General features: G+C 54.3%; 4 protein-coding genes across 4 annotated transcripts; 3 read left to right on the top strand and 1 right to left on the bottom strand.

Moving 5' to 3' along the window:
- Window positions 1–2,718: 2,718 nt before the first annotated feature.
- Window positions 2,719–3,495, top strand: PG998_009820 (calcipressin; the record flags this gene model as incomplete). Its single annotated transcript, XM_066876636.1, has 1 exon — window positions 2,719–3,495. The coding sequence occupies one exon, from the start codon at window positions 2,719–2,721 to the stop codon at window positions 3,493–3,495; it is 777 nt and encodes a 258-aa protein (XP_066728792.1).
- A 544-nt stretch (window positions 3,496–4,039) lies between these two features.
- Window positions 4,040–5,950, bottom strand: PG998_009819 (Tat pathway signal sequence; the record flags this gene model as incomplete). Its single annotated transcript, XM_066876635.1, has 3 exons — window positions 4,040–4,417; window positions 4,727–5,482; window positions 5,549–5,950. The coding sequence occupies 3 exons, from the start codon at window positions 5,948–5,950 to the stop codon at window positions 4,040–4,042; spliced, it is 1,536 nt and encodes a 511-aa protein (XP_066728791.1).
- Window positions 5,951–6,870: 920 nt separating this feature from the next.
- On the top strand, window positions 6,871–7,899 carry PG998_009818 (respiration factor 2; the record flags this gene model as incomplete). Its single annotated transcript, XM_066876634.1, has 1 exon — window positions 6,871–7,899. The coding sequence occupies one exon, from the start codon at window positions 6,871–6,873 to the stop codon at window positions 7,897–7,899; it is 1,029 nt and encodes a 342-aa protein (XP_066728790.1).
- Window positions 7,900–10,105: 2,206 nt separating this feature from the next.
- Window positions 10,106–13,166, top strand: PG998_009817 (uncharacterized protein; the record flags this gene model as incomplete). The annotated part of the gene is made up of 2 exons (XM_066876633.1): window positions 10,106–11,482; window positions 11,550–13,166. The coding sequence occupies 2 exons, from the start codon at window positions 10,106–10,108 to the stop codon at window positions 13,164–13,166; spliced, it is 2,994 nt and encodes a 997-aa protein (XP_066728789.1).
- Window positions 13,167–13,861: the final 695 nt, after the last annotated feature.

The following is a 13,861-nucleotide window of genomic DNA, read 5'->3' as shown; positions in this document are numbered from 1 at the left end:
GGGCTATAAATTACCGGAATAGGAAGGCCAAAAAAGCTAATAGGGACTGCTGGCCTATCATTTACGAGACGAGACTAGGGTTCGGGAGGAGAGAAAACATTCCGGCCCTGCGCCGGCCATCGAGGTGAGCCGTTTCTTTGTGCCGAGCAAGACGTGCATCGATTCATGGAGAGCGCCTGATGCCAAGTGAAAAAAGATAGAACACTGTAGAGCGAAGAAGAAACATGGGATGAGATGATAGCGAAGAAACGACGAGGTCGGACGGTGCAACGCATTACTCGTAAGACGATGAGACAGGTGCGCCTTACACTGCCAGAGTATGAAGAGGCAATATTGATGGGGCCAAGCAATGGCGGGTTATGGCTTTACGTGGGTTTGCGGCTTTGCCATCTTGACATGAACGACCGACTCCATGCCTGTCCCGGTGGAGTGTTTCCAAGTGGGATTTAGTTGTCTGGGCATCTGGAGAAGGAGGAGGAGGAGGTGGAGGAGGAACCAGCATGGCATGGCATGGCATAGCATAGCATTTCGTAACATCTATTGTCGTTGTTGTTGTTGTTGTTGAGGGCTGTGCGAAGGAAGGAGGCCAATTCATCCATTCAGAGATCCATCCATTCGTATTAGAAATTGGTTTAGGGGGAGCCAGCGAGCAAAAACGGCTTTGCAACCGGCTAACGAGCACTGCCTGGCGTGCTAGCATTGATGGGATAATAGATAGGCACAGTTGTCGTTCTAGCTTGCGCAACACCCAACACCTACACGCAAACACACGACGCGCCAGATGTCTCCGTCTTACTGTCTAGTTGTCCGTCTCCGCCGTCTGGCTGTGGGAGGCAAAGAGGCTCGGTGGTGGTGGTAGGTGGATATCCGACTTGTTCCAGGGCCGTCGCGCCAAGACACTGGATGGGTGACTGAGGCTGTGCAAAAAATCTAGAGGCCTCACCAGACTGCAGATTCGCCCAATGCCTATCATCTCATGACGCCAGAGGTCCAAACATTTACCGATCCTACCCTGGGATGTTTCAATGTTTCTCCAATGCTTTCCTGTAGGGCCCATCCGGCTTTGAAACGGACGAGGTTGGTCGCTTAGCTTAATTGGACTCATGAAAGGTTTGAGCAGTATGCTGCGCCGACATCGAACCAATCCTAATACTGCGAGTACTGACTCTAGTGTCAATCGTATACGCCTGTTGTTAAGCTAACTGAAGTGGGTAGACGAGGTTGATGGCGATTTTCATATCAACAGCTTACCTTGATTATGAAATGAAAATACGGAATGAGAAAGAAAAATTCCAAAGAGCTGCGCCTCCCGGTGGCAAGATCCGTCCGTCTGGCCCAAACAGAACAACAAATCAACACGAGGACGTGTTCCCGTGCTGCGTGCTGCTGTAGTAAGATGAACGGAAGTTAGGATAGCCGTAGCATCCCGACTGGAGTGCATGACTTGGGGCGGAGGAGGCTTCACGGAGTGACGGGTGGCCGTTGGGACTGACTGATGCCAGACCAGCAGCCAGGCACTATCGCAGCCAGCTACCAGTCCCGGAGGCTACAGACGGCTGGGTCGCTACGACTATCCTCACTTCGAAGACCATCTTTCGGTTTGAAGCCAACCTTGGCAGTGCCGCACATGGGAAAGGTATATTTCTCAGCTCGATCATGCATATGCACCAACCTAACTGCTGACTGATTCGTTCCTGCGCGGCATGGTGGAAAGACGCTCAGGTATTGGGCCGGGCAGGACGGGTTTGCCGTTCAATCATGGAGCCCGAACGCCAGCATGCGTACCTGGATATCGATCGATCCCAGGCAAAGTTACATGGCCTAGGAAACACGGACACTGACATTGATGTTTTGATGAAACTCTGAGTGGCCATGACCGGTAATTAACGTACTGTCACAACATAGTAGGTAGACACAATAATACTGGCAGCTATCGACTGTAATTTGGCTCGATGCATGCACAGAGCGCCGGGCTCAGCCTCCACCTAGGAATATACCTAATATCTTCCCATCTTTTGCCTTCGCAGATGCATCCATGGCGGGCACTGTTGGGATGCGCTTGCGTTGCTTGGAAGTTTGGGGGGGCGTTTTTAGCCGCGGAAGGCTCTCTCTCTCTCCAGGGTACTGCCCAGGGCGCTGTCCAGGGGCCCAAGCACCTCTCACCAAGCCCCAACATCCAGTGGTGAGTGGGTTTTGCTTTAGGCGTTGGACGAGGCCTTTCTGACTGTTAGCCGTCTGACTGGTGATGTGCCCAGGAAGCCAGGGCCGGGGCAGGAATGATTAGCATGCAGCGCCTACAACTGTGGGCCCCCTAGTCACTAAGTCACTGGCCACTGATTCCCTCCCCCGCCTGGACAGTACCGCTGGCCAGGTTCCAGAACTGACCCGGCGGCTCCACTGGCTGGTCAACCACTTTCCATCTTCGTTTCGAACGCAGCCACCATCGCGAGAGTACATATTTGCGATTCTGTCCGCTTCCTGTTCACATCTTCTTCCCAACTTCTACACAACAGACACTTTCACACACACACACACACACTACTTAATACTACATCTTCTTGTAAGGTTTAGCCAACGACTGTCTCTTGCAACCTCTGCCCGAGTACTGGACTACGCCCGAACCTACGTAACAAGTCTATCAAGTCAGAACCAACCTGGCTTGAAGAACTTCCCTCTTTCGCCACCAAACGAAACAAATTATATACAGCACATACAATCATGTCTGGCTCGCCGGCTTCTCTGCCTTCGCGGCCTGCATCCTCTAGGACCTCCAGGGCGTCCTCCCTCAAGCTCGACCTTTCCAGCCTGCCCCCGCTGACGCAGCCCACACCGCCGACCAACACACTCCTGATCACCAACCTTGGCGATCTTGATATCTTCCGGGCGGACAACCTGCAGACCATCCGAGAGCTTATCTCCGCCACCGCGCCGGTATACACTTGGGCGCCCCTCAAGTCCTTCCGCCGCATCGTCGTTTCCTTCTTCGACGAAGAGGCCGCCATCCGAGTGCGCCAGGTGTGGGACGGCGAGGCCATCATGGGCCAGCGCTGCCGCGTCTACTTCGGCCAGCACACGCCGCTGAACCTCAACCAGGACAAGCACCTGGCGCTGCCCGACGCCGGCAAGCTGTTCTTCATCAGCCCGCCCCCGTCCCCACCGCACGGCTGGGAGCAGACGCTCGAGGACGCCCCCAACAAGCTCGTCCACGCTGACGACCTGGCCGCGGCCCTGGCCAAGCTGCACCACCGGGCCCCCGACGCCGCCATGGCGTCGCCCGTCTCGCCGACCGATGGCTTCTCCGCCACGACGCGCAGCCGCAGCAGCACCCTTATCTTCCAGCCCAAGGAGAGCACCGGCAACAGCCCCACTCTGCCCTCTATCGCCGTGGACGACATGACGGATGAGCCTATGGAGATCTGCAGCCCGAGTCCGATCTCGAGCACGAAGCCTATTATGGCGCATACTTCTCGGCCACCTGTCGAGCTTATGGAGTGAAACGACTAGGAATTATTTGGGTGGTTGAGGATCATTACTTATTGTTCCCTATCATGGGATATCAAAGGCGTTTTGGTGACGAGGTGGCAGCGCAGGTCAGGAGTTACACGGTGCAAGGTTAAAAGGCATTTGTTTTTCAATTCCGTTCTGGCGACAATCTGTACATTATTGCTGCGACTGGCGCTGGGTCTAGGGCGGCTCAGGAAAGACACAGCCGCTCTGAATCATGAAGAGGAAGTGAGGCCCAGCAGGCGACCTTCACATAGGAACAGACAGCACATAATAGACTAGAAAAGTCTATCAGACTTTCAAAATAGTATTACCTCCAACAATTTGATGCTTCTAAATTACCACGCAACCTAAGTGCGACAAAGTGTCATCCAAATTAATGTCTTCAGCTGGCTGCTTGGTATATACGGGCAATATATTTGATCAAGTACTATATTCTATGCTCAAATGTATACCCAAGAAGAGAAGGAAGCCCCGAGTACATTGTAAACATGATCTTCGGAGATTTCCCTGCATGCCCTTGCTTGAAGCGGAACTAGAGATACAATGTTGCGTATATCCTACTTGCGTGACCAAGCATAGCACACCCCCCTCCATAAAACCGAAGCTGCTCCAAGCTGCTGCCTAGCCACTGCATATCTGCTCCAGCAGCAGCAGCAACAATCCGGACCCCGAGCCACGCGATGAAGCCAAGCAGGGCGCCCACGAAAAAGAGCGTCAGCAGCGCCGTGCGCTCGACCCCGCGGTGCCGTAGTCCGCCCAACGTCTTGGTGCGGCCGGGGAAAGGCTCGCCCTGCGGCGTCTCGATATTGACGAGGTCCGGGATCCATTTAAAGGCGAACTTGGACTTGTAGCCCAGCCCACCTTTGGACCTGTTGTGCACCAGAAGCTCGAAGAGTCCGTAACGGACAAGCTGTTGAGAGGTGACTGATTAGCGTAAACCAAAACTCGCTCAGGGATTTCGCCATGAATGTTGATGAAAGTTCCCCCTGAGGGCCAAGGCTTGCCAAGGTGCGTCATGGCTGTAGCGGAACTTGCTGGGTACGGGGATGGAGGAGGGCATCACGGCACAGCCCGCTCTTTGTGTTTCGAGCCACCCCGGGATCCCCAAATACAGGAGAACCCAACTTGGTGGATGGGAAAATGCACCGAGGGGGAAAACAAACAATGTCCATCGCTTAAGGGGTACGGTATGAAACGGCGCAGACAACCATTCACTTACTTTGATGTTGCGCGCATCGAGCGCGGGGATGCTCCGACAGAGGTAGCCCGAGATCATGAAGAAGAGACACTGGCCCGCGACGAGCGCGGTTTGGTAGAAGCTGGGCGGTGCAATGTTCAGCTCGCGGGCGAGCTGGCGGCCGTTGAGCCAGTACGTCTCGGCGCACATGAAGCCGCGCGAGGCGTAGGTGGGGCCGAGCCCCTCGAAGCCCGTGATGATGTTGTTGGCCAGGACGCCCGACTTGGGCGAGGGCGCGATCTCGCTGACGAGCAGCGACTCCATCATGGCCTTGGCCGCGGCCGGGGTCGCGAGCCAGTCGTGTGGCGTGCCCATGAGGTGCGAGACCCAGCGCCAGAGCGCGAGGTAGTCGGCGATCTCCTGCGGCCGCGGCCGGATCCCTTGCCGCGGCAGCCCGAGCCACAGCACCGTCGCCGAGAAGGTGTTCATGGTGCCGATGCAGTCGAGGTCGTTGACGGGCACGCCGTACGCCGCGACGTCGTAGTACGATGGGTCCGCCCGCGTCAGCGCCACGATGCGCTGCCGCACCGCTGCGTGTAGGAGTCGCACCCGCACCGATGACTCCCAGCCTGGCCCCCTGGGCTGGATCGCCGCGAGACCGTCGTGCACGCCGAGCGTGTGCTGGGTAGTCTCGAGCAGCCGGCGATTCACGACGCTGGCGCCGAAACCACCGGTGCGAGTAAGGGTCTCGACCGGCCGGGACGCCCCCATACCACCAAGTAACGATAGAAACATCAACTGGTAGTTTTGTTAGGCTCTTTTTCTCCCTTTGAGGAATGCAGGATGTGGGCAATGGAGACTCACGGTTGTGATCGCGGGCCCGCCGTACCGCCAGAACACATTCTGACCCCTTTCTATCTGAGCCCAGTCAACCCAGTCTGGTACCTTGTTGACTTCTGTCCATAGTTTCTGGAGCCTCGGGTCCCTGTTGCTGTGTTCCTTGAGTAGCTTGAAGAGATCCCGGTGCCTCTTCTTCTCTTGGGGCTCGGTCTCCTTGGGCTCAAAAGTTTCCTGGATGTCTTTCCGTGCAAAATTCAGAGACACCGGAGGCACGATCTCATCCAGGCTGTCAAGTGCCTCCGCAGCAACTTTGTCGTATGTATGGAGTAAGGGACGGAAATCCTCGGCGGGCGTGTGCTCGCTCGTCCACTTGAACGTGTGGCCGTATACTGTTCTCACACTCGGGTCTCTGGAGAAAATACCCATCTCGGCAGTGATCAAACGTAATGCAGTACGGAGCAACGAGTTATAAGAAGTATAAACTGGGCACACAATTTGGGCCAGGGTAAAATAGAGATGTAAGTTGCTGCATCAGTCACTTGCTGAAACCTTGAGACAAAAAGGACATGCGTCTTATACCACCTTTGTAAGTCGCGGATACTGAGGTATGAGACGAAGGTTCAGCTAGCCTTGGATACAAGTGACAATCGTCGCTTTGCTGCTCTGCTATCTGCAACCACTGTCGTCGGGGTAATGCATTGCTGGTAGCAATGATCATCTCGGATCGCTAGAATAGGAAATCACTTCGCAGGCCGAGATACAGAGCGAGACCCTGAGGATACCGAGGCACCATTGCCCCCCGACGTCAGAGCATGAGAATCACTGGGCGTGTGGGGTTCACACCATGGGAAGACTACTACTCCATGATTCATTGGCACGCTCAGAGACCGGCAGTTTGAGATTGCTCTGGAACAACCGATATAGCCCCTGTGCAAGTAGAATAAGAGCCCATGGCGACTGTCTGTTCCAAGTTCTAGAACTTTCAGCTGAAATGTGCACAAAACATACGCTTGGGTCGTATCATCACCGTGCTGAAGGTTGGAGTCTCTTTGCTAGTTGGAGTCGAAATGGGATGAAGTCGGGGAGGGCAATATCCGTTTCGCGATACTGCTCCATAATAGTTAAAGTACGTACATGAGAGTCTTGAGTAAGCTGTGCACGGGCCATACGAAGCCACCCATCCACCATCCATTTTCTGCGCCAGGCGTCAGCCACTATTAACATTTTGCTTTACATCTGATTTCCAAAACTTCGTTTTAGTACTTTCTGCGAATTGGGCAACCTTCAAATCAACGAAACGCCCTCCACGTCGGTTTGCGATTGCACTTTTCCATTGCCAGCCCGAGATGATTTGCTCCTGCCGCTCCGCGCCATTGCGAATATTCGTCCAGAGCCTAACTCCGCTCCAACTCCCCGCAGCCACATATCATCTTAACCGGCCTTCATTGGCTGCTTCCCGGCAGGATGGTCTCGTGAGGGCCTTCACGACTGCCTCGGCAACTTTCTACCCCAGAAAACCATCGCACCACGTCCCTCGGCACCATGCACCTCGACAATCTCAGGATCAAGACCTACACAGCTCTTCCCACGACCACGGAGCGGCCTCCGTCTCTTATGCGGACCCTGAAGCACCCATTGTCGAACTTGACAGTGCCAAAAATGGAGGTGCTATTTTCGAGCTGTCGGAGGACACAATAAATGCACTTTCCACAGAGGCTAAGCGCTTCTCTGTCGCCTCAAATCGCGGCCCCAAGAGCGGAAAGAACCGCAAAGACTCGTTTCAGTCAAGATCGAGGGCACCCGAGCCAAAGCCGCGCCACGATCAGCCCTATAAAACAAAGCGCATCGGAATCCAGCCAAAGGGTCAAGAAACAAGACGTGAACCCGATGATAGACCACGAAAGAAGGAGGCTTGGAGGGTACAGAAGGAGGCGCTCAAGGAGAAGTTTCCGGAAGGATGGGCGCCTCGAAAACGACTGTCGCCTGATGCGTTGGACGGTATCAAGGCACTACACTCTCAGTTCCCCCAACAATACACCAATCCAGTACTGGCGGCCAAGTTTCAAGTGTCCCCTGAGGTCATTCGGCGCATATTAAGGGCCAAATGGACACCGGCCCCCGAAGAAGAGGAGAATCGACAGGAGCGCTGGTTTAACCGCGGCAAGACTATCTGGACTCAAATGGCCGAGCTTGGCAAGAAGCCGCCCAAGAAGTGGAGGGAGGAGGGCATCACCCGTGATCCGCGCTGGAACGTTAAAAGGGGCCCGCGTACTGAATACCCATACGTTCCCAAGTGGAAGGAGGAAGAGGCCCGGGCCCAAGCCAAAAGGGAGAAGATCAGTACACAGCGGAAAATGGGCAATTCCTTGCTATGATATATGATCGTCTTGGCTGGAGATGAATATGGCCGTTTTGGTTGGAGCTGAACGTACATGATACTCGTAATATGTACCATTATACTGTAGACTACACCACAACCTTCCAACGAATGTATAAAGATGTTTTGCACGCCAATACCCAAAACAGTAATCTTGCGGGAACATGGACACCCGATGATGCATCATTCGAAGCCATTGCATTCCGCAAGTGTTAGCGCATGGGATATGTTGCGCAAGATATATGTATATGCGTGCGTTTTGGTCACAGAGATCCGATGAGAATGACGTTATAGTGCCCCCAGCCGCCGAGCCGGGTAAGGGGGAGGCCGTGGCTCATGATCTACGAGTCGTCAGGGGGTGATCTGACGCCGTAGTGTACACAAGCCGAAGCGCGCCTCTGGACTGTGCTTTTGTACAGCCTCGCTCGGGCGCAACATGACCTGCATCGCGGGCGCATTGATTGTGCGGCTCTTCGGAGTCCTTCGGATATCATGGTGACATTCGAACAGGCTGAATAGTCGCAGATATGTATGAAGTTGTGTGCAGTACGGAGTATCAGAGCTTTTCTCGTTCATGTCAGTGCTTGTACAGCCCGATAGATGGACACCACCCGCAATAAGTTGGGTGGACTATTGGCTCTTGGGCGCTATCTTCGAGGGATCCTGGTTCTGCCCTGGTAAATCATTAGGTATTCCCAAAGTCCCTTTTCCCGCTTTTCGCTCGAAGCCGTTCATGCAGGCAAGGTGGTGCCTGGTCTGTGTCAACCAAGTCCATGGAGATATGCCGAACGCAACTCGGCCGCGGGACTGTCAGCAGCGCAAATTCTTCCAAAAAAGAATCATGCGTTGTAATTACTGGAGGTAGGTAGCTAGGGATGCTGGCCTTTGGAAGAGGGCTTTGATTAGGGGACGGATCGTGCGCGAAGCGGCTTCGACGGTCGACGGTTGCAACAATGTGCGAGGCTGACCACTGAAATCTGACAGTCAGGGGGTGTTCGAGTGCTCTAGGGGAGGTTGATTGTGTCTTCGTGACGAACCCCCCAAGAACCCCCAAAAGAGACTCAGGGCACAGGAACCGCACCAGGAACCCCCGAATATGGATTGTGATGGACGATTTAGGACGAGCCGTCACACTGCAAAAGGAAAGGATCCCCCATGACCAGGGTGGTGAGAATCCGTGGTGGTGGTGCAAGCCAACCAGGACTGGGACCCCAATCTGATCAGAGCGGGCTGCCATACCCAATCAGCTTCCCGGTCGGGCGGTAACTCCCTGGCTGCCATTAAGCTTGCAGCTGCTGGGATAGTCGAGATAGTCTGGACGGAAAACAAAGACAATTTGCAAGCTAAGCTGAGTTCGGGGCTGTCGCTCTACCGTCCCTGCACGTTATTAGTCGAAAAGAGGTTAGTCGTTGGTGCGTGGCGGCCCAGGAAAGATTTCGAGGTGCTGGTGAGTGAGTGGTGCACTGCACTGCACAGCACAGCATCCATCCGGGGTAGTAAATTATGAATCTCGTCAAGTGGGAGTTGGAGTTGGAGTCGGAGTGAGTGTTTGTGCGTGTCGTGTTGTGTGACTGTCAGGTCACTTTCCAACCCTCGCCCTCGTTCGGGTCTCTCCTTCTACGTATCTAGATTCTATCCGGAGCCTCCCTCTCCCGCTTCCAGAGGCCGTGTCTGATACAGGGAGAGCCGCTGTCGCTTGTCGTAGACTGCAGCAAACGGTAACTCTAGACCGCTTTAGTCCCACTGGGGGTCGAATATCCATTTTCCTATACATGCCCGACTAATACCACGATAAAGACTTCTTTCACCTAAAGGGATTTCTCCTTCTCGTCATTGTGAGTAGGAACAAAAAGCCGCTTGCTGCACCTGCCCATTAACATGCCGGAAGCGTTCACCAGACTCTTGCTCCTTGCCCGCCTTCCTTGATTGCGATCGGACCCTTCGATTGAGTCTGTTCGTTCCGGCATTCCAAACCTTCTCCCACCTCTGTCTCTTCTGTCTCTCGCACACGTACACGGCTACCCGACCTGCCCGTCTGTCCGGATGCCAGTTGATTTAACCACGACGACACCCAGCCACTCAATGCCTCGGGTTGTTGCTGTGCCTCATATAACTTACCCATTCACAGCATTGATTGGGTCTAAACCTTTCTTACGTCTTTCTTCATATTCTAAATCTTTACGGCGTTCGTCCATGGCGAGAAGATGTCCTCCACTCCAACGAATCGACTCCGATTGACGCCCTCCACTTCGCCTTTTCTACCTCGCCCACCAAAGTCCCCCAGCCGTGGCCGACCTCCCCCACCAGAGACCCGCCTGTCCTTGAGGAGGGTAATCGGTACTACATGCGCATATCCGACGGGGTTTGACACTGCGCCGTCATGCTTTGCCTACATCGCCGGAGGGGCCGTGGTGGTGGCTGATATCGAGGGCCAAGACTACGCTCAGCGCTTTTTCAGGGCCCGTCCGACTGCTGTCCCCGTATACAGTACATCCGGCCTACTCAACTCGCCACCCACCCCTACTTCAAGTACGCCGAAAGCCAACGACAGCAGAAACAGGCTTCCTATACCGCAAAGAGATTCCTCGTTTGGCGCTGGCGACGGAGACTCATCGTCGAAAACATGGACAAGCCGGGAAAGGATCAAGGCCGCGACATGTTTGGCCCTCAGCCGCGAGGGGAGGTTCCTGGCAGTGGGCGAAACGGGTTATGCTCCACGAGTTTTGATCTTTAGTCTCGAGGAAAGCTCTTCAGACAGGCCTCTTGTCTCTATAAGCGAGCATATGTTTGGCGTAAAGGCCGTGGCCTGGTCACCTGATTCGAAGTTCTTGGCCTCTTTGGGTGCTGCAAACGACGGGTTCCTTTACCTATGGCGCATCGACCCGAGGACTGGAGCTGCGAAGCTGTTTCAGCAAAACAGATGCACCTCCTTCGTCCGGCACATGATATGGATGGGGAACAACTTAATCACACTGGGGGTCCGGCACGTGAAAGTCTGGCGGGTCGAAGAAATAACTTTGGCCTCTCCTGTGAAGCAGCGATTCACAAGCGATACCAGTTCATCTTCTTCAACTTCGCAGCCTTCCAAGTCGCTGCCCGGCCGAAATATCCTTTTGGGCGGACTATTGGAAGCTACTTTCACTTGCGCAGCAGCTATTGATGAGACGCACGCAATCATTTGCACCGAAACCGGAGAAATCTGCCTCCTCGACGACACCGCAAAGCAGACGAAACTAGTGAAAATTCTAGAAATAGGGTTTAATATTACTTGCGTTACTGTTAGGGATCAGGTTGCCTACATTGGGGGAAAGTCGGGGAACTTCGCTACGCTCGACTTGAAACTATTCGGAGAGGGCATGGATGAGGAAAATTGCGTCATGGCGACGTCCAATTCACCTACAGGCCTTTTCGCCATGGGCTTTCTCCAGGATAATCTGGTGACAGTCGATGCGAAGCGTTCGATAGATATATGGAATATGTCATATATCCCAGGGCAGCCGGACACGGTCGTTACTCAGATGCAAATCCCGGGCCAAGGCGACGCTATTCTCGGAGTGGAGATGCTTCCCCAGCCCAATGATGTAGGGGGCGGCCTTCTATACCTGGTCGGGATCGGGCGATATAATTCTTTGGGACTTGGAAGGAAAGAAGACAATGTCTTTCCGCTCGGCTGCAGAGGATGCATACGACGAAAACGACGCTGACCTGGGGAATCAGCTGGTGACCGTCAAAGCAACGAATGGCGCCAAGTTCTTTGTGACTGGAGACAAGCATGGTGTGCTGAGAATCATTGAGCTGGCCACGACAGACTGCATCTTCGAGACGAAGGCGCATACCTCCAACTGCCAGTCTATTGCCATATACGAGGACGACACCAACTTCCTTATAGCCTCGTGTGCCCGGGACCGCACAGCACAGCTCTTCCACAAGACGTCCAGTGGGGATTTTGAGCTCTTCCAGACTCTTGAATTTGCTGCCAAGGTCGTCGATGTTCTCATACCTTCTCATGACAAGCTCATAACCGGGTCGTTAGACCGGTCGCTTCAGATCTGGGACTTGATCTCGAGGGAAGGGGACTCGGATGTAAAGGCGGCGATTTCCGCGCGATCTCTTCCTCTCAAGTCGTCCCCGGCTTCTATGGCAATGAGCGCAGGGGGCCGATCGCTTTTCGTATCACTCCTCGATCGAACAATATGCAATTACGATGTGGAATCTGGCAAGCTTTCTAAGTCATTCAAGTGCAGTGACGGTGCAGGCGGCGACCCGGTTGTCCTCGACTCGCTCATTCATCGTGGGGCGACGGAGCAAGAAGCTCCTTTCCTACTGGGCCTCTCAAACACAGACAAATCGATCAGATTATACGACCCTCAGACCGGCACCTTTATAGACCGCGAATGGGGTCATACCGAAGCTATTAACGGGGTAGCTTTGATAGAGGATTGTGACGGGGGTAGAAAGGTCGTCAGTGCCGGGTCAGATGGGACCATTATGATCTGGGGGCTGAACGATCTTCAAGAGCAGATGACTGGGTCAACTAGTCGCGATGCATCACCTATGAAGGATTCGTCGGCCGTGGCCCGTCCGCCATTGAGACGTGTTCTCTCCAAAGCCGAGCTGGCCGAATTCCAACGGCCGAATTCGGCTGCCGGTAGACGGTCGCCCCCGCGAACTGTCAACAAAAAACGGTCCCAACACAACCTTTCGTCGGCTGGCTCGGTCAGGACGCCAACTTCTGCGCGGCAGTCTAGTCCTGTGCCGAGCATGGCTGAAGATACGCCAAGTAGGAGGCCTTCAGTTGATTCTCGGTCCGAGACGCCGCCTGCTAGTCCCAGGACGCGGACAGTGAATAAACGCCCATCTGTGACGTCGCTAAATGGAGGAACCAAAAGCAAAACATCGTCTACAAGCCTCCGTGGATTTGGCTCTCTCAACATGGCGACAGAGCAGGCCATCCGGACGTTGCGAACGTACCGGAAGAAGCTTGCGGGCTCGGAAACCGTGGCGACCGATTTGCTTGCGGAGCTGGACCAGGAATTGCGCCTCACCTCGCTCGCTCTGGGTGATAGAGCCAAACAGAGCAAGTCGATGAGTGACGCAATGCTAGATGGCATCCTCGAGCAGTACTCGTCGCGGCTAATGGCAATGATCGATGAGAAGCTGGGGTTGAGCAACCATCCATTACTAGAGCGGAGAGATTCCGACTTATCCAACAAACGGCCGACGTCCTCGGGCACCGGCTCTACGGCAGCTAGTGACTCGACGTGAGCCGGCAACACATTCGTTTTTCTATGTGCATTAGGGCCAAAGTTTCATATCCTTGGGGGGAATCATTTAGGGGGGCTGATATGGGGATTCGATCGATAGCCAGTGGGCTCTGCAGCGCAAGCAGTGCAACAGTTTGGCGTACAGGATAACTAAGCTTCCCTTTGGTCTAGAGGCAGGATAAAGTCTCTGGAGAGTAGACATGGATGGGAATGGCGTCGTAGGCTTTTTGTTCAGGATTTCCCCAGGGGATTCTTGATTCTTATCGCGGTTTTCCAAAACCACACACACCATGATACCACGGGGGGGTTGAGGAGTTTGAGCTTTTATCCATCAGGGCGTGCGCTATAGGTAGGCACAGCCAAGCTACCTACGTAAGCTATAGGAGCCAGTTGCTTTGTTTTTATCTGCAGTCAATATTGCTTTCGTGGTGGGAGATAATACACACCATGAATGAGAGTCGCCTTGTCACGCCATGGTGCCATGTATATATTCGTGATGTTAGTAGCTGACAGACAAGACAGGAATGGCGCTGACTGGGGAAGCAGCCGTAAGCTAGGCCGCTAGTCAAGTAATAAATCGGGCTTGAGGTCCCACTCGGGGCGCTCAATGCGACCCCCTGCTCCCCAGCCTGCCAGCTTGCCAGCTTGCCAGCTTGCCAGCTTGCCAGCCAAGCCCAAGCACAAGCACAAGCGACC

Source organism: Apiospora kogelbergensis, assembly GCF_038363985.1.
Source record: "Apiospora kogelbergensis strain CBS 113332 chromosome Unknown utg000006l_segment0_segment0, whole genome shotgun sequence".
NCBI lineage: Eukaryota > Fungi > Ascomycota > Sordariomycetes > Amphisphaeriales > Apiosporaceae > Apiospora > Apiospora kogelbergensis.
This window is presented reverse-complemented; position numbering and strand designations above follow the sequence as displayed.